The sequence below is a fragment of the Brassica oleracea genome, chromosome C5 (assembly GCF_000695525.1).
Source record: "Brassica oleracea var. oleracea cultivar TO1000 chromosome C5, BOL, whole genome shotgun sequence".
In the NCBI taxonomy this organism is placed as follows: Eukaryota; Viridiplantae; Streptophyta; class Magnoliopsida; order Brassicales; family Brassicaceae; genus Brassica; species Brassica oleracea.
This window is the reverse complement of record NC_027752.1, coordinates 5,817,848-5,830,613: the sequence shown is the minus strand read 5'-3', so window position 1 is coordinate 5,830,613 and position 12,766 is coordinate 5,817,848. Positions and strand designations below refer to the sequence as shown.

Below are 12,766 nucleotides of genomic sequence, written 5' to 3'. Positions count from 1 at the left end.
GACCGTTTCTTTTAATTCATATGTATACGTGCTAGCAAGTTTGGAAAAGGCAAGGAAAGGGTAAACATTGGATGCTTCCATGTCGTAAAACAGATCTAGAAATCTTCCAATATAATTTGAATGTTGTCCCGACGTAAGAAAAAAGAAATCGCAAAACACAGTAACATAAATTAATCAGCAGATCCTGCCGGAGTAGCAACTTAGAGGACCTGCGGAAGAAGTAAGATTAGGGACGAGAGAGCCGTCGTACACCGAAAACTCCTCTTCTCCTTCGTACACCTGCGTGACTTTTCCGTTGCTAGATGGCTCGAAGTAAGCTCCGTTCAAGAAAACGTCTTTTGAAGAAATCCATTTCCAGCTACGATCATTTCCACTCTCTAGTCTCTTTGTCACCTTCATATATGTACAACACCTTTATATTAAGGAGTTTTCTTGACTCAAAACAATTGATAACAAATACATTAATCCATATGTTTAATAATAATATATATTAACAAATAAATATAAAACGACGAAACCTGTTTTTTGCTAGGGTCATCAGGAGCAAGAAAGTAGTTGCCTTCACTAAAAATGGTTGGATCGGCACTTCCTCCAAGCGCATACTTTAGCCATTTATTGTATCTATTGTTTGCTACATGGGCAAACCCTCTCCTAACCCTACCATGTCATTAGTTGTATATCCACGTCAGCATTTTCTAATGCTCATTCAGTTAAATTTTAGTTAGTAAAATATATTTATATATACCTAGGAATTCTCTCGATGAGACCCGGTCCAAAGTGGTTGAATGCAATTGTAACTTTCATATTCTCATCTACCACAATGTTGTCGTTATGCCCAAGCAACATCACCTTCATAAATATCAAAGAATAATTAATATTCAATGTTTTAAAAAGTTGCAACTTAATGTATATAGATATACTTACTTTATCATGCTGAGTGAAGTAACTATTAGAAATAGTGACGGCAGTAGAACCAAGTACCACATCGATCAATCCATCTTCAGACTGGGAAAAGTAACAATGATCGATCCAAACATTTGACGAATTAAACACGGAGATTGCATCACCGTCCGATCCTTGCCGTCTACCAATATGAGTCGGAGTGCTCCGTACCAAACCCGATTTACCCGGTTTGCAGTGGTGGATACTTATACCATGTATAATGACATGGCTCACGTGTTGGATCGTGATGCATGGTCCGTTCGCGATTTCCACTTTTGCTCCTCTTCCGTCAATGGTCTTGTTGCTGTTCATGATGAGCTCGTTTTTCAACACTATGCCCATGTCATGTTCGAATGTGATCCATAGCGGCTCGGTCTGGATCACGGCATGTCGTAGGGTTCCAGGGCTAGGGTTTTCAGGGTCGTCTTCTGAGCTTGTGACCACATAGATCGACCCGTCTTTGCCCCCAGCCGCGTATTTTCCGAATCCCACCGCGCAACCGGCTAGGGCAGGACGGTTTGATTCCCAGTTAGGGTTTGTACGCCAGCAAGAATCGATTGGATTTTGTGACTCAACAAGAGGAGAGAAGAATAGTGCAAAGAGAAGTGAAACTATTAAGAAGAAAGAAGCCATACTATTTTGCTTGAGTTAAACTGTCTGTGTGGGAAACGGGAATATATACACACGACATATAGTTCTGGTCAGCTAGAGAATCTACTGCTAGAGGAAACTTGTAATCTTCCATTGATCAAGTCCCATATATGACTCCTGTAAATGCTCAATCACATTTATCTTTGTAGTTAATATCGGTAAGTAATCACTGTAATTATACTCTATTCCTATATATAAGTTTTTTTTGCCAAATCTCCTATATATACGTTGCAACTCCCTTATGTGTACAGTTTTGAATCTACGTAATCATTTATTTTGTAAGAATGCATTTAAGTTTAGAGAAAAATTAGTGATTGTTAGTCATTTTAGAACATAGTCAATTATGCATTTTGACATGCATTGTATCGGCGGATGCATACAACATGGCGCCCATGACGTTATTGAATTTCTCTGTTAATTCTTGACTTTGGTTAATATACGGCGCCTCTATTTAAATACGACTGAGAATGAGTAGTAATATTTTTTTTTAGAAAAGAATGAGCTAGTAGTAATATTTTTAAAACAATAATACTTTTTGAGAATAGCATTATCATCACTTTTCTTATGGGCGTACTATATATCAATTTCTTTAAAGTTCCGCTTATTGTCGTTTCGTATAAAAAATATCATCATACCCATCATATATATACACTCTTCACATGATCAACTTCAAATTTTATAATTATGCGACTCAAGTTTTGGATTAAAAGATACATAACTGAATTATACAAGTCTTTATAAAAACAAACTTGAAAAAGAAAAACTTTAAAAAAAAAATAATCGATCCTCCATAAATTTGAATTCCGTCCCGGGTAAGAAGAATTCACAGAATACACCTCAGATACAGGAATTCCGCCTCGATGTTGAAAGCAAAACACAAAACACAAAAACAAAACATGTTTATGAATATTATAAATAATCAGCAAGTCCTGCCGGAGTAGCAACGGAGAGGGCCGGCGGAGGAAGTGAGAGAAGGGACGAGAGAGCCGTGGGACACCGGAAACCACTCTGCTCTTCCGTACAACGGCGTGACGGTTCCGTATCCAGACTGCACGAAGTAAGCTCCGTTCTTGAAAACGTCTTTTGATGTTCTCCATTTCCACCTTTTCGAATCATATCCGCTTTCTATTCTCTTTGTCACCTACACACATGCATCACGACACCAGTTTCAAATAACAAGCTCTTCCTTCTTAAAATCAATTGATAATGAATATATACATCTCAATATATTTTATAAATACGTTATTGATTTCATGTTATTGTGGGATATTCCAACCGTAATTATTAATCGTTTTTTTCTTCATATATATATATATATATATATATATATGTGTGTGTGTGTGTGTGTGTGTGTGTGTGTGTGTGTGTGTGTGTGTGTGTGTGTGTGTGTGTGTGTGTGTGTGTGTGTGTGTGTGTGTGTGTGTGTGTGTGTGTGTGTGTGTGTGTGTGTGTGTGTGTGTGTGTGTGTGTGTGTGTGTGTGTGTGTGTGTGTGTGTGTGTGTGTGTGTGTGTGTGTGTGTGTGTGTGTGTGTGTGTGTGTGTGTGTGTGTGTGTGTGTGTGTGTGTGTGTGTGTGTGTGTGTGTGTGTGTGTGTGTGTGTGTGTGTGTGTGTGTGTGTGTGTGTGTGTGTGTGTGTGTGTGTGTGTGTGTGTGTGTGTGTGTGTGTGTGTGTGTGTGTGTGTGTGTGTGTGTGTGTGTGTGTGTGTGTGTGTGTGTGTGTGTGTGTGTGTGTATATATATATATGTGTGTGTGTGTGTGTGTGTGTGTGTGTGTGTTTTAGTTGTAGAATTCAAAATTTCGATATAAATTATACATACATACATACATATCTTTTTAACGTTTAATTACCTGTTTTTTGCTAGGGTCATCAGAAGCAACGAAGTAGTTGCCTTCGCTGAAGATAGTTGGATTAGCACTTCCTCCGATTGCATACATTTGCCACTTCTCGTATCTATTGTTAGCTATATGCGCATACCCTAGCCTCACTCTGTCACGTCATCAACCCCATATACATGTCAGCAATTTCAAGATTTTATTCTGGTAAGACATTGATAACGTGTATATAATGTATACCTAGGCATTCTCTCAATGAGACCCGGTCCAAAATGGTTGAATGCAATTGTAACTCGCATAATCCGATCTTCCACATTATTGTCATTATGGCCGAGCAACATCACCTTCATTATCACATATGGAAAAATAACATCAGTATTCAGAATATATACTCGCTATTAATTTGTAAAAATTACAATGTAAAATTTAGATGCTTACTTTATCGTGCTGTGTGAAGTAATTATTAGAAATAGTGACGGCCGTCGAAGCATGAAGCACATCGATCAAACCATCTTGACACCGAGAAAAGAAACAATGATCGATCCAAATATGTGAAGAATCAAATATGGCGATTGCGTCACCGTCCGATCCTTTCCTACTTCCAATATGGGTCGGACTGCTGCGCACCCGACCCGACTTACCCGGTTTACAATCATGGATACTTATCCCATGTATAATGATATGGTTCACATGTTGGACCGTTATGCATGCCCCGTATGCGATTTCCACCTTGGCTCCTCTTCCGTCGATAGTCTTGTAGCTGTTCATGATGAGCTCGTTTTGCAACACTATGACCATGTCACGTGCGAATGTGATCCATAGCGGTTTAGATTGAATCACGGCGTGCCTTAGGGTTCCAGGTCTAGGGTTTTCAGGGTTGTCCGATGGGTTTGTAACCACGTAGACTGACCCGTATTTGCCCCCTATTGCGGCTTTACCGAACCCAACCGCGCAATCGGCTAGAGCGCGGCGGTTAGATGCCCAGTTAGGGTTTCTACGCCAGCAAGAATCGATTGGGTTTAGTAATGGTTTTGGGGTGGTGTAGTAACTATTACTATAATAAGCAGCCTCTACAAGAGGATAAGAGAAAGCTGCAAAGAGAAGTGAAACTGTTAACAAAAGAGAAGCCATTTTTGCTTGAAGATGGAGACGCTTGATTTGAACTATGTGTGAGCAAATATATATATACACGACATATATATGAGCTAGACAATATACAATCATTAATTTGCCTTTAAGTATATGAATTTTTATGTAGTTTATGAAAGATGAGAAGGTGGGACACACGGATAGTAGGGCCGACCAATGAAATGAAACTTACCCCATCATTTGAATTTAAATTGTTAAAGAAGTACTTCTTCGGTCGATGCTCTTAGTTATAGGTAGACGTGATTGCACGAGCTTGAGATGACGATGGGTTGGTTTTGACTTTGCTATTTATACTTCAACTTGTTTAATATAATGCTCTTTTATTTGAATACGACTGAAAACAAGTAACATATATAGAATACTATCTGAGACGGCAATTAACAAATGGCACTATTATCGTTTTTTATAGGCAGAAAAGTCAACTTCCGCCAAAATATGTACATTCACATTCTTAGATGTCGGTTTAAAATCATAGAGTAAAACAGGAATACGATAATGTCGGATTTTAAGAACAAAGTATAATTACTAAAACCTTCAAGTCTATGTAAAAATAATAAATATACAGAGTGTAAGACTATTGCATTTCTAATTATATTTGTTTTGAAATGACTAGATCTCAAATTCTCAAAAAAAAAAAAAGAGACCAATGGTAATTATCATCAAAGTTAAAATTTAGGATTTTTTTGTTTTGTTTTATATGTTGTTTTTGTGAGAACAGAAATTTTACTTTGAAAAAAATAAATTTATTATGTTATTTTATTCTTGTTATAATAACTCTTTTTATAAAATAAAATAATATGTAAGGATAAAATTAATGATACTTTTTATTTAACAAGAGGAGTTCAGGCAATGAATTAATCTCCCCTAGATAAAATGATCTCTAGCAGATGTGTTATATTTAGATACAAAATAATAATGAGATGAATTCTCTTGGAATTCTTTAAATTCTTTGATATTGGTTTTCGTAATAGTTACAGCACACCAAAACCTACTAAAATGTGACAAAAGGCTATTGAATGAAACATTCATGACACCGTCTAACTTAGTAATACTATATATAATGTTTAGGATTCATAATAATAATAAACGAAACTCGACGTCAAAAAAAATAAAAAATAATAATAATAATAAACGAAACTAGCATAAGAAACTGAAAACGTCATTGAAGATTAGTACATTGGTTTTTTACATGACACAAGAACATGGAAATTAAACAATAAAATGATGACAAACTTTTACAGGACCCTTCGGAATTTTAATAACAATTTGACCACCCTTGTGTAAGCTATAGATATAATGTTTTCTATTTATTTATTACAGATTGTAATATGAATGTAATCCAATTTAAACCAACAAATTAAACTTTTTCTCAATAACCTTAGTACCCCCATTGTTTCTTTAAGCATAGCTGCACATTCCATAGGCACACGATCTCCCTTTGTTGCACTTCTTAAAGCAACCTCCACAATGTCTCTTATCAAACATTGGGTTTACACAATACCCGTTGCAACAAATCTCCGAGTATTGACAGCTTTTCCCACACCTTCCACAGTTCAATTTGTTGGTCCTCAAGTCCACACACCTCTTACGACAGCAAGCACGGCCTGAACTTCCTTTGAGACGACATACTCGGGGGCTTTTGTCACATGTCATTGCTGCACTTGTACGGCTCCAACCTTTTCTCCCCCGTGTAGAGGCTATCAACCGACCATATCTGTCTCTGTGGTTCGCCTCAACCCTTAGCGGTTCACTAAGTGTTATACCAATGGCTAAAACCATTAGGATCACCAAAACGAAATGGGATATCTTGAATGTATTCATTCTTTTATCGCCTTGCTAGAATTTAAAGGAGAGAAATTGCAAACAATTTTTTTTGTATGGGAATGTGTGTTGCGTGTGTTTGTATGTGTATGAATGTATTTGGATGAAGAGTAACCAAGGACGGGAATGCTATTTATACACGAGGGAGTGATGCCACAGGTCAACGAAGAAGTGTTTGAAAAATTAGGTCTTCTAAGAAAAATATTTGACTTTTTGTATACTCTTTTTAGTGGAGTGGTCAATTTCGAAGGGTTGGGATTTCAGAAGAATGAACGAACGAGTTAGGCTCGCGTAGAAAAAATAAAATCAATAATTTTCTAAATTAAGCAGAACAAAAGTGGAACACGTGAAATTCATTTGATCGTTTGGAAAGAGTTTAGGGAAATATAATTTTACCAGGACAAGACGCATAATAAATTTATATAAAAATTATTTTAAAAATATTATACGAAAAAATAAATTTATATTCTTGATTTAATTAATATTTTGGTATTTAAACAATTTTTTTTGAACTTTTTGTTACTTACATAATTTGTTTACTAATGAGTTGATCCCATTTTTTAAAAAAATATTGGTTAAAAAATCACTTACCGCATAAGAACCTAAAGTTTAGGTCGAAAAATCTCGGGTCTATTTGATTACAATGAACCTATGTCAGCTCGGTATTATATCATGATTTAGTAATTTAAAAATTAATTATGGTTATGAGAAGTTAACGTTCACGTGCCAATCATATCTATCTTCAATATTTTTCTCTTTTTCATTTTGTTTATTGTTCGATATAAATATTGATTTTGAAGTTTATTCTCATTTCGTTTGTTTGTTTTGACCTGAGATTTAGAAAATGCTTATGATTTGAAATATACATACTTAGGTTAAGATCTGCACATTTTGCAGAATAAATATTTTATATTTATTATTTATTTTATGTTTTTCTGCATATTATGAAATAATGAAATAATAAGTATAAATATTAAATAACTAAAAAATAAGTTACTATTATGTAATAAATTGTCGTGCGCATATAAATCAAACTATCACTCTTGTTTATTCGCAATCATTTTAGAGTAAATAAATCAAAACAATCAATCTTATCTATTGTATATGATATATAATTAAATTTAAATGATATTAACATATATATATATATATAGTGCACTTTTAATATGGATTAAATGAAGTTTCTACTCATATGATTTTATGATTATTTGCATATTTGTGTTACAAAAGTTTACACCAATGTTTTTTTTAATGTGAGATCATTTCAATAATTTATAATCATTTTAAAAACAATAAAGATTTCAAAATTAAAATATTAACTTTTCAATATATGTTCAATGAAAATATAAAAATATAAGTATACATTTTCATACGATGTATCGTTTAATTTAAACGATATGAAATATATGTATATATATATATTAACATAAAAACCTATTAAAATAAAATTATTTCTTCATATGGCTTATAATGATTGTATCTTAATATAGAAAAACATTTAAACCTTGATCATAAAAGTTTATGTGAGACTTTTAACAGTTTTAGTAATTTATACTCGTTTTGAAAAATTCAAAATACAACATATAAAAAAATCTAGATTTTTATTATATGATTAATGTAATTATGTAATTTATTTTAATAGTAAAGAAATAAACAAAAATGATAAAAAGTATACAAATTGTTATCAAAACTTTATTGTTTAAAATCATTAATTGCTATATATATATTTTAATCACATTAGATAATTTAATATGTTTTATTGAAGGAAAGCTTGCGAAACAATAAAGATTTGATATATGCGACCAACTATAGCCTGCAAAATATTATTTTGCTAGAGAGTATAATTTTTAAACTATAGTTTATATAAGATGCTCTAGAATTTTTTGAAATGAGATTTAGAAATCATACACAAGTACCACATAAGATGATTTTTTTTTTTTTAATTTTGACAAAATTTAGGTTATAAATTTTTAAAAAATCCTCAATTAACATATATGGGATTTTAGGTTCACTGATTTTTTTTTGGAGGGGGGACCCTAAACTAATTGCCGCACAATCCATTGTATGGACAGCTTCATCATCATTACACAAATTAATTTATAACAGATAAAAATGTTTACCAAAAGAATCGAACAATGTAACGTTAGTGGGGAGCCATAAATTTTTTATACGGGAGTCAGAAATATTTTTTTCAAAAATATAATTTATAAACCATTAAAACTATAAATTATAACTTTAGTTTTTAATGTTTGTAACTATTTTAGTGAAATTATATTTTTTGTGGGGTCAAATTTTATATTTTAATAGGGTTAATAATTTTTTTCTTAAACGAAAATAAATATTTTTTAAAAATTAGTAGGGTCAGCTGACCCCACTTACCCTTTACTACCTCCGCCTCTGGTAATGTCCGAGTTCTTTTTTTTTCTGGTAGCGAGACATCTGAGTTATTTTGAAGATTTTGTCCCCACTAGCTTGACAGAAAAAAGGCAACCAGCATTGTAACGTCTCGATCGCGTATGGTAGTGAATTTTTATACTTTTTATGACAACCAATCAGATAATTTAGCATCTTAGAGAGCAGAGCTTACTTATCGGTTATGTATAACAACAACAATAGTTAGTTAAATAAGTTCAGATGTTGGCTTACCAGCGTCTTTTAGCATCTTGATTAGCTTATAGACCCTATAATTACTTGCCTACCAGTTATGAACGTTACGATTTTAATCTACTCTATTAAAATAGAGTCCTATTTAAAATTTACTTTGGCATGTTTTAAATTTGGACCTATTAAATATGTTGTGACTTAATATTATTAAGTCATTTAAATTATGGACTTACCTAAAATAATTCAATCTAATTAAGATAATATTTGGAAACTAAAATATTACCGCATAGCTACCTCCTTAAATATTGTCTACTAATTATTGTTATTTAAATTTCGCTTACACATAGAAATTTTAAAACAAAGGTTTGTATTACTATAGAAACGAAGTTTGATAAATGTGGTATAAAAAATTTTAGGTTGTAGGTTGGCTACCCTTACATAATTTTAATTTTATAGATGACTATATATTCAGTAGTATCTAATCCTAATCCTCCCGTGTATTTTGTAACCCTCCTATCCTACCTCACTAATATTATTTAACCTTCTTAATGTTCCAAACGTGACATGCCTTTTGAATCTTATAATATAATTGGTATACCTTAGTAAAAGAAACTATATACACTATATATAACAAATAAATAATACGTTACATACCAAAACCATGAATATTAACATATACCATATATCGTCCATAGATTTTCCAGTACATTTTCTACACATTTCAATTTTATATTAGATAAATTATATCCCAGCTTTCAATTTTTAAATTCAGAATGAACAAAATAAATCTTTATTCTGAATAGAAAAAAAATCATTTGGCATATCATTCTAAATTAAAAGATGAATAAATGATTGATTATTGTTATACTATAAATTTCACAATTTTAAATTTGTACATTGTTTGTTTAAATTCTGAAAACAAAAGATATTTTTTGTTATACTATAAACATATGTAACCATATATTTTGAACAACTTTTCGTGTAATTAAAACGATATATATTTTAAATAGCCAACCTATAATATTGTTTAAACTGAAAATATAATAAATAAGTTTTGTATTGCTCAACATATATTTATTTTAACGATTTCAAGAATATTCTTATAATTAATTTCACATAATTTCATATCTAAATTTAGATCCATGCGCTCGAATTGAACTCAAAATTTTGGATTCCTAACATTGTTCTTTGAACAAAGCCAAAAACTAAAATAACAAAACCCAAAACAACCCAAAGTCAAATTTATATAAAATTGAACCATTATTATACTACGTAAACCGAAGTTTACAAAATATCATCAAATTTAATTTTGAGACATAAATTATAAATATAAATGATGCTAAAATTATAAATATAAATATAAATAATTCCGCGCAACCGCGCGGATCAAAATCTAGTTTAATTAGTTAAAGACACATCAGCCCTGAAACTATAAAAGATACTATAACATGTTTGGAGATATATATTACAAACGTTAAAACGACTGGTTCTCAGTGAAATTATACGATTGATTGATTGATTGAATAATAGATCAAAGACAAACCGTGGTATAATTTAGCGATTAGTTATGCGACAATACAATATTTATAAGTCACAAAGATAAACACGTCAAGAACGTGTTATTAACAAAATTCACAAAATATCATTACTATATCTATCAACAGCTGTAAGCCTGGAACATATGGGACATGAATCGCTGCTCAAAGTTGACATAACCTAACTTTAAAACTGTTATAAGAGCACTCGAGTATGCAGGGTTTGACTCTTGGTCTTTGGATAGATAAACTCGTTCAAAAAAAATATCTTCTCTTAAGAAATAAAAGTCAACAAATATATTTTCCTACCAAAACAAAAACCTATATTTTACCCAAAAAAAACAAATACCTATGTTATATAACCATGACACCCTAAGTTTCAATTCATCCCTTGTAGTCCACTAGTCCTTAGGAAAAGTTGGAAAATAAGTGGATTAATAATCGCAGTCCATATTTGCGAAAAGGCTGATCATTAAGATCTCTGCTGATACGTTCTCACGCTTACATTGACCAACCAAAAAAACAAACACAAAATCGAAGAAAAATAGATTACGTAAACTTACCCCTTTGTTTTTTATAGGGTTTTTAATGTAAAAAACCCCCCAGTTAATTTTTTTTTCAGATACAAACCCTTCAATTAATGATTTAACGAATAAAACTCCAAGTGATTTTCCTTAACGAATTAAACCCTCCGTTATTTGTCTGTCAAATTCAAACACAGCTTATTTGGAAAGTCATAAAACAACACGATTTGTACATAAACAACACACTGTTTAATTAGAATGTCATGTAGTTTTACCCTTGAGTTTCGCGTCTAGCAAAACATTAAAAGAATTTATCTTCTTATGCATAATGCATCACAGACGGTGAACATGCTTCGTGTAGATATCTACACAAAAACAAAACAACATGGTCATTAAGACGTTTATGTGTGTGTTTTTCTATTTAAGAACGTACTCGACGGCTCAAGCGTTTCCAAGGCGATTCTGACTCTTGTGTTCCAAGTCAAAGGTTTACTGAAACAATCTGACAAATGAAGAAACTCGTGTAGTGAGCCGTTCCTGAAGCACTCGTAGACCAACATGTTGTGACCTTGCTCTGTAAACACGTCCTATTGAGCCTTCTCCAAGTAAATTATCAGGTGCGAAGTTAGCTGTTGCAGTTTGCAGATCAGAGAGCTAGAACTCTGTAGCAGCACAAGTCGAAGTGGTTCATTTAGCGTTGAGCTTGTTGGCGAATTCAGTATAGTTAAAAGACATAACACGCGATGAAACCGAATGCTTTAGTCCTTTTGATCCAACCCCTTGCGCATTCTCATCATCTGAGTCCAAAGATTTTTCTATCCGTGATTGATAATAAAGCTCTTCTTGATCCAGTTACTTGTGTTACAAGTTAGGGTCGTAAAATATGTCTTATATTAGCTTTGTATTTTGATGACTTAATAACTTGAAGACAACATGACAAAATGTAAACACATGACACCAATTAAGGCACAATATGACCAGATGACACCAACAGCAACAATAAGCGACACCAAAAACATATGAATCTTAACACCACAAACAACAACAATTAGACCAAAAGAAACCAACAACACTTCTAAAACTTAGCTCTAATACTCTCCAAGACATCAGTAATCTCACTTATGTCTTTTCATATCAAGAAAGTCTTTCTTCAGCTCCATCATTTTTTTTTTTTTTACAGGCCATGTCTGTTTCATAAACGCCGAGTCCATCAAAAGCCTTGATCCACTACTGCTCGGATCAGTTAACTGTGCTTCACCGGTGGTGTGTGTTTCCGTCATTACATGTTTAATTTTCTGATGCTACCGCTGGATCCCTCAATAATGAAACCACCATAGATTGTTTCTCAGCCAAGGCAACAAAAATTCTTCCATATGAGCTTCAACAAAAATTCTTCCATATCAACAATTGCCGCTGATCTATATTGACACTTCCTAGGTAAAACATAAGAACAATCGAAAACTTAAGAACCGAAATATCTATTTATAAGAACCCTAAAATTTTTGATTTTGGGGATTTTAGAACAAGAAGAAGGAGAAATACGAAAGCTGTCACATTTTATTTTTCATAAATGAACCACTGTGTTTTGCACTTAACAACAATTAACCGCCTTTAACATCGCCATCTATGGAGGGGTCGGATCGTTAAGAAAAGTGACCGGAGGGATTTATTCATTGAATCATTAATTGGGGGGTTTTAATTGTGGG

General features: G+C 32.8%; 3 protein-coding genes across 3 annotated transcripts; all 3 read right to left on the bottom strand.

Moving 5' to 3' along the window:
• Positions 1–174: 174 nt before the first annotated feature.
• LOC106294248 (putative pectate lyase 2) lies at positions 175–1,575 on the bottom strand. Its single transcript, XM_013729816.1, has 4 exons — positions 925–1,575; positions 746–849; positions 519–657; positions 175–393 (listed from the first exon to the last, which is right to left on the bottom strand). The coding sequence occupies exons 1-4, from the start codon at positions 1,573–1,575 to the stop codon at positions 175–177; spliced, it is 1,113 nt and encodes a 370-aa protein (XP_013585270.1).
• Positions 1,576–2,405: 830 nt separating this feature from the next.
• Positions 2,406–4,564, bottom strand: LOC106293841 (putative pectate lyase 2). Its single transcript, XM_013729478.1, has 4 exons — positions 3,866–4,564; positions 3,668–3,771; positions 3,443–3,581; positions 2,406–2,734 (listed from the first exon to the last, which is right to left on the bottom strand). Exons 1-4 carry the CDS (start codon positions 4,556–4,558, stop codon positions 2,513–2,515), a joined length of 1,158 nt encoding a protein of 385 aa, XP_013584932.1. The 5' UTR covers positions 4,559–4,564; the 3' UTR covers positions 2,406–2,512.
• A 1,259-nt stretch (positions 4,565–5,823) lies between these two features.
• LOC106294083 (stigma-specific STIG1-like protein 1) lies at positions 5,824–6,481 on the bottom strand. Its single transcript, XM_013729699.1, has one exon. It carries the CDS (start codon positions 6,395–6,397, stop codon positions 5,975–5,977), a length of 423 nt encoding a protein of 140 aa, XP_013585153.1. The 5' UTR covers positions 6,398–6,481; the 3' UTR covers positions 5,824–5,974.
• Positions 6,482–12,766: the final 6,285 nt, after the last annotated feature.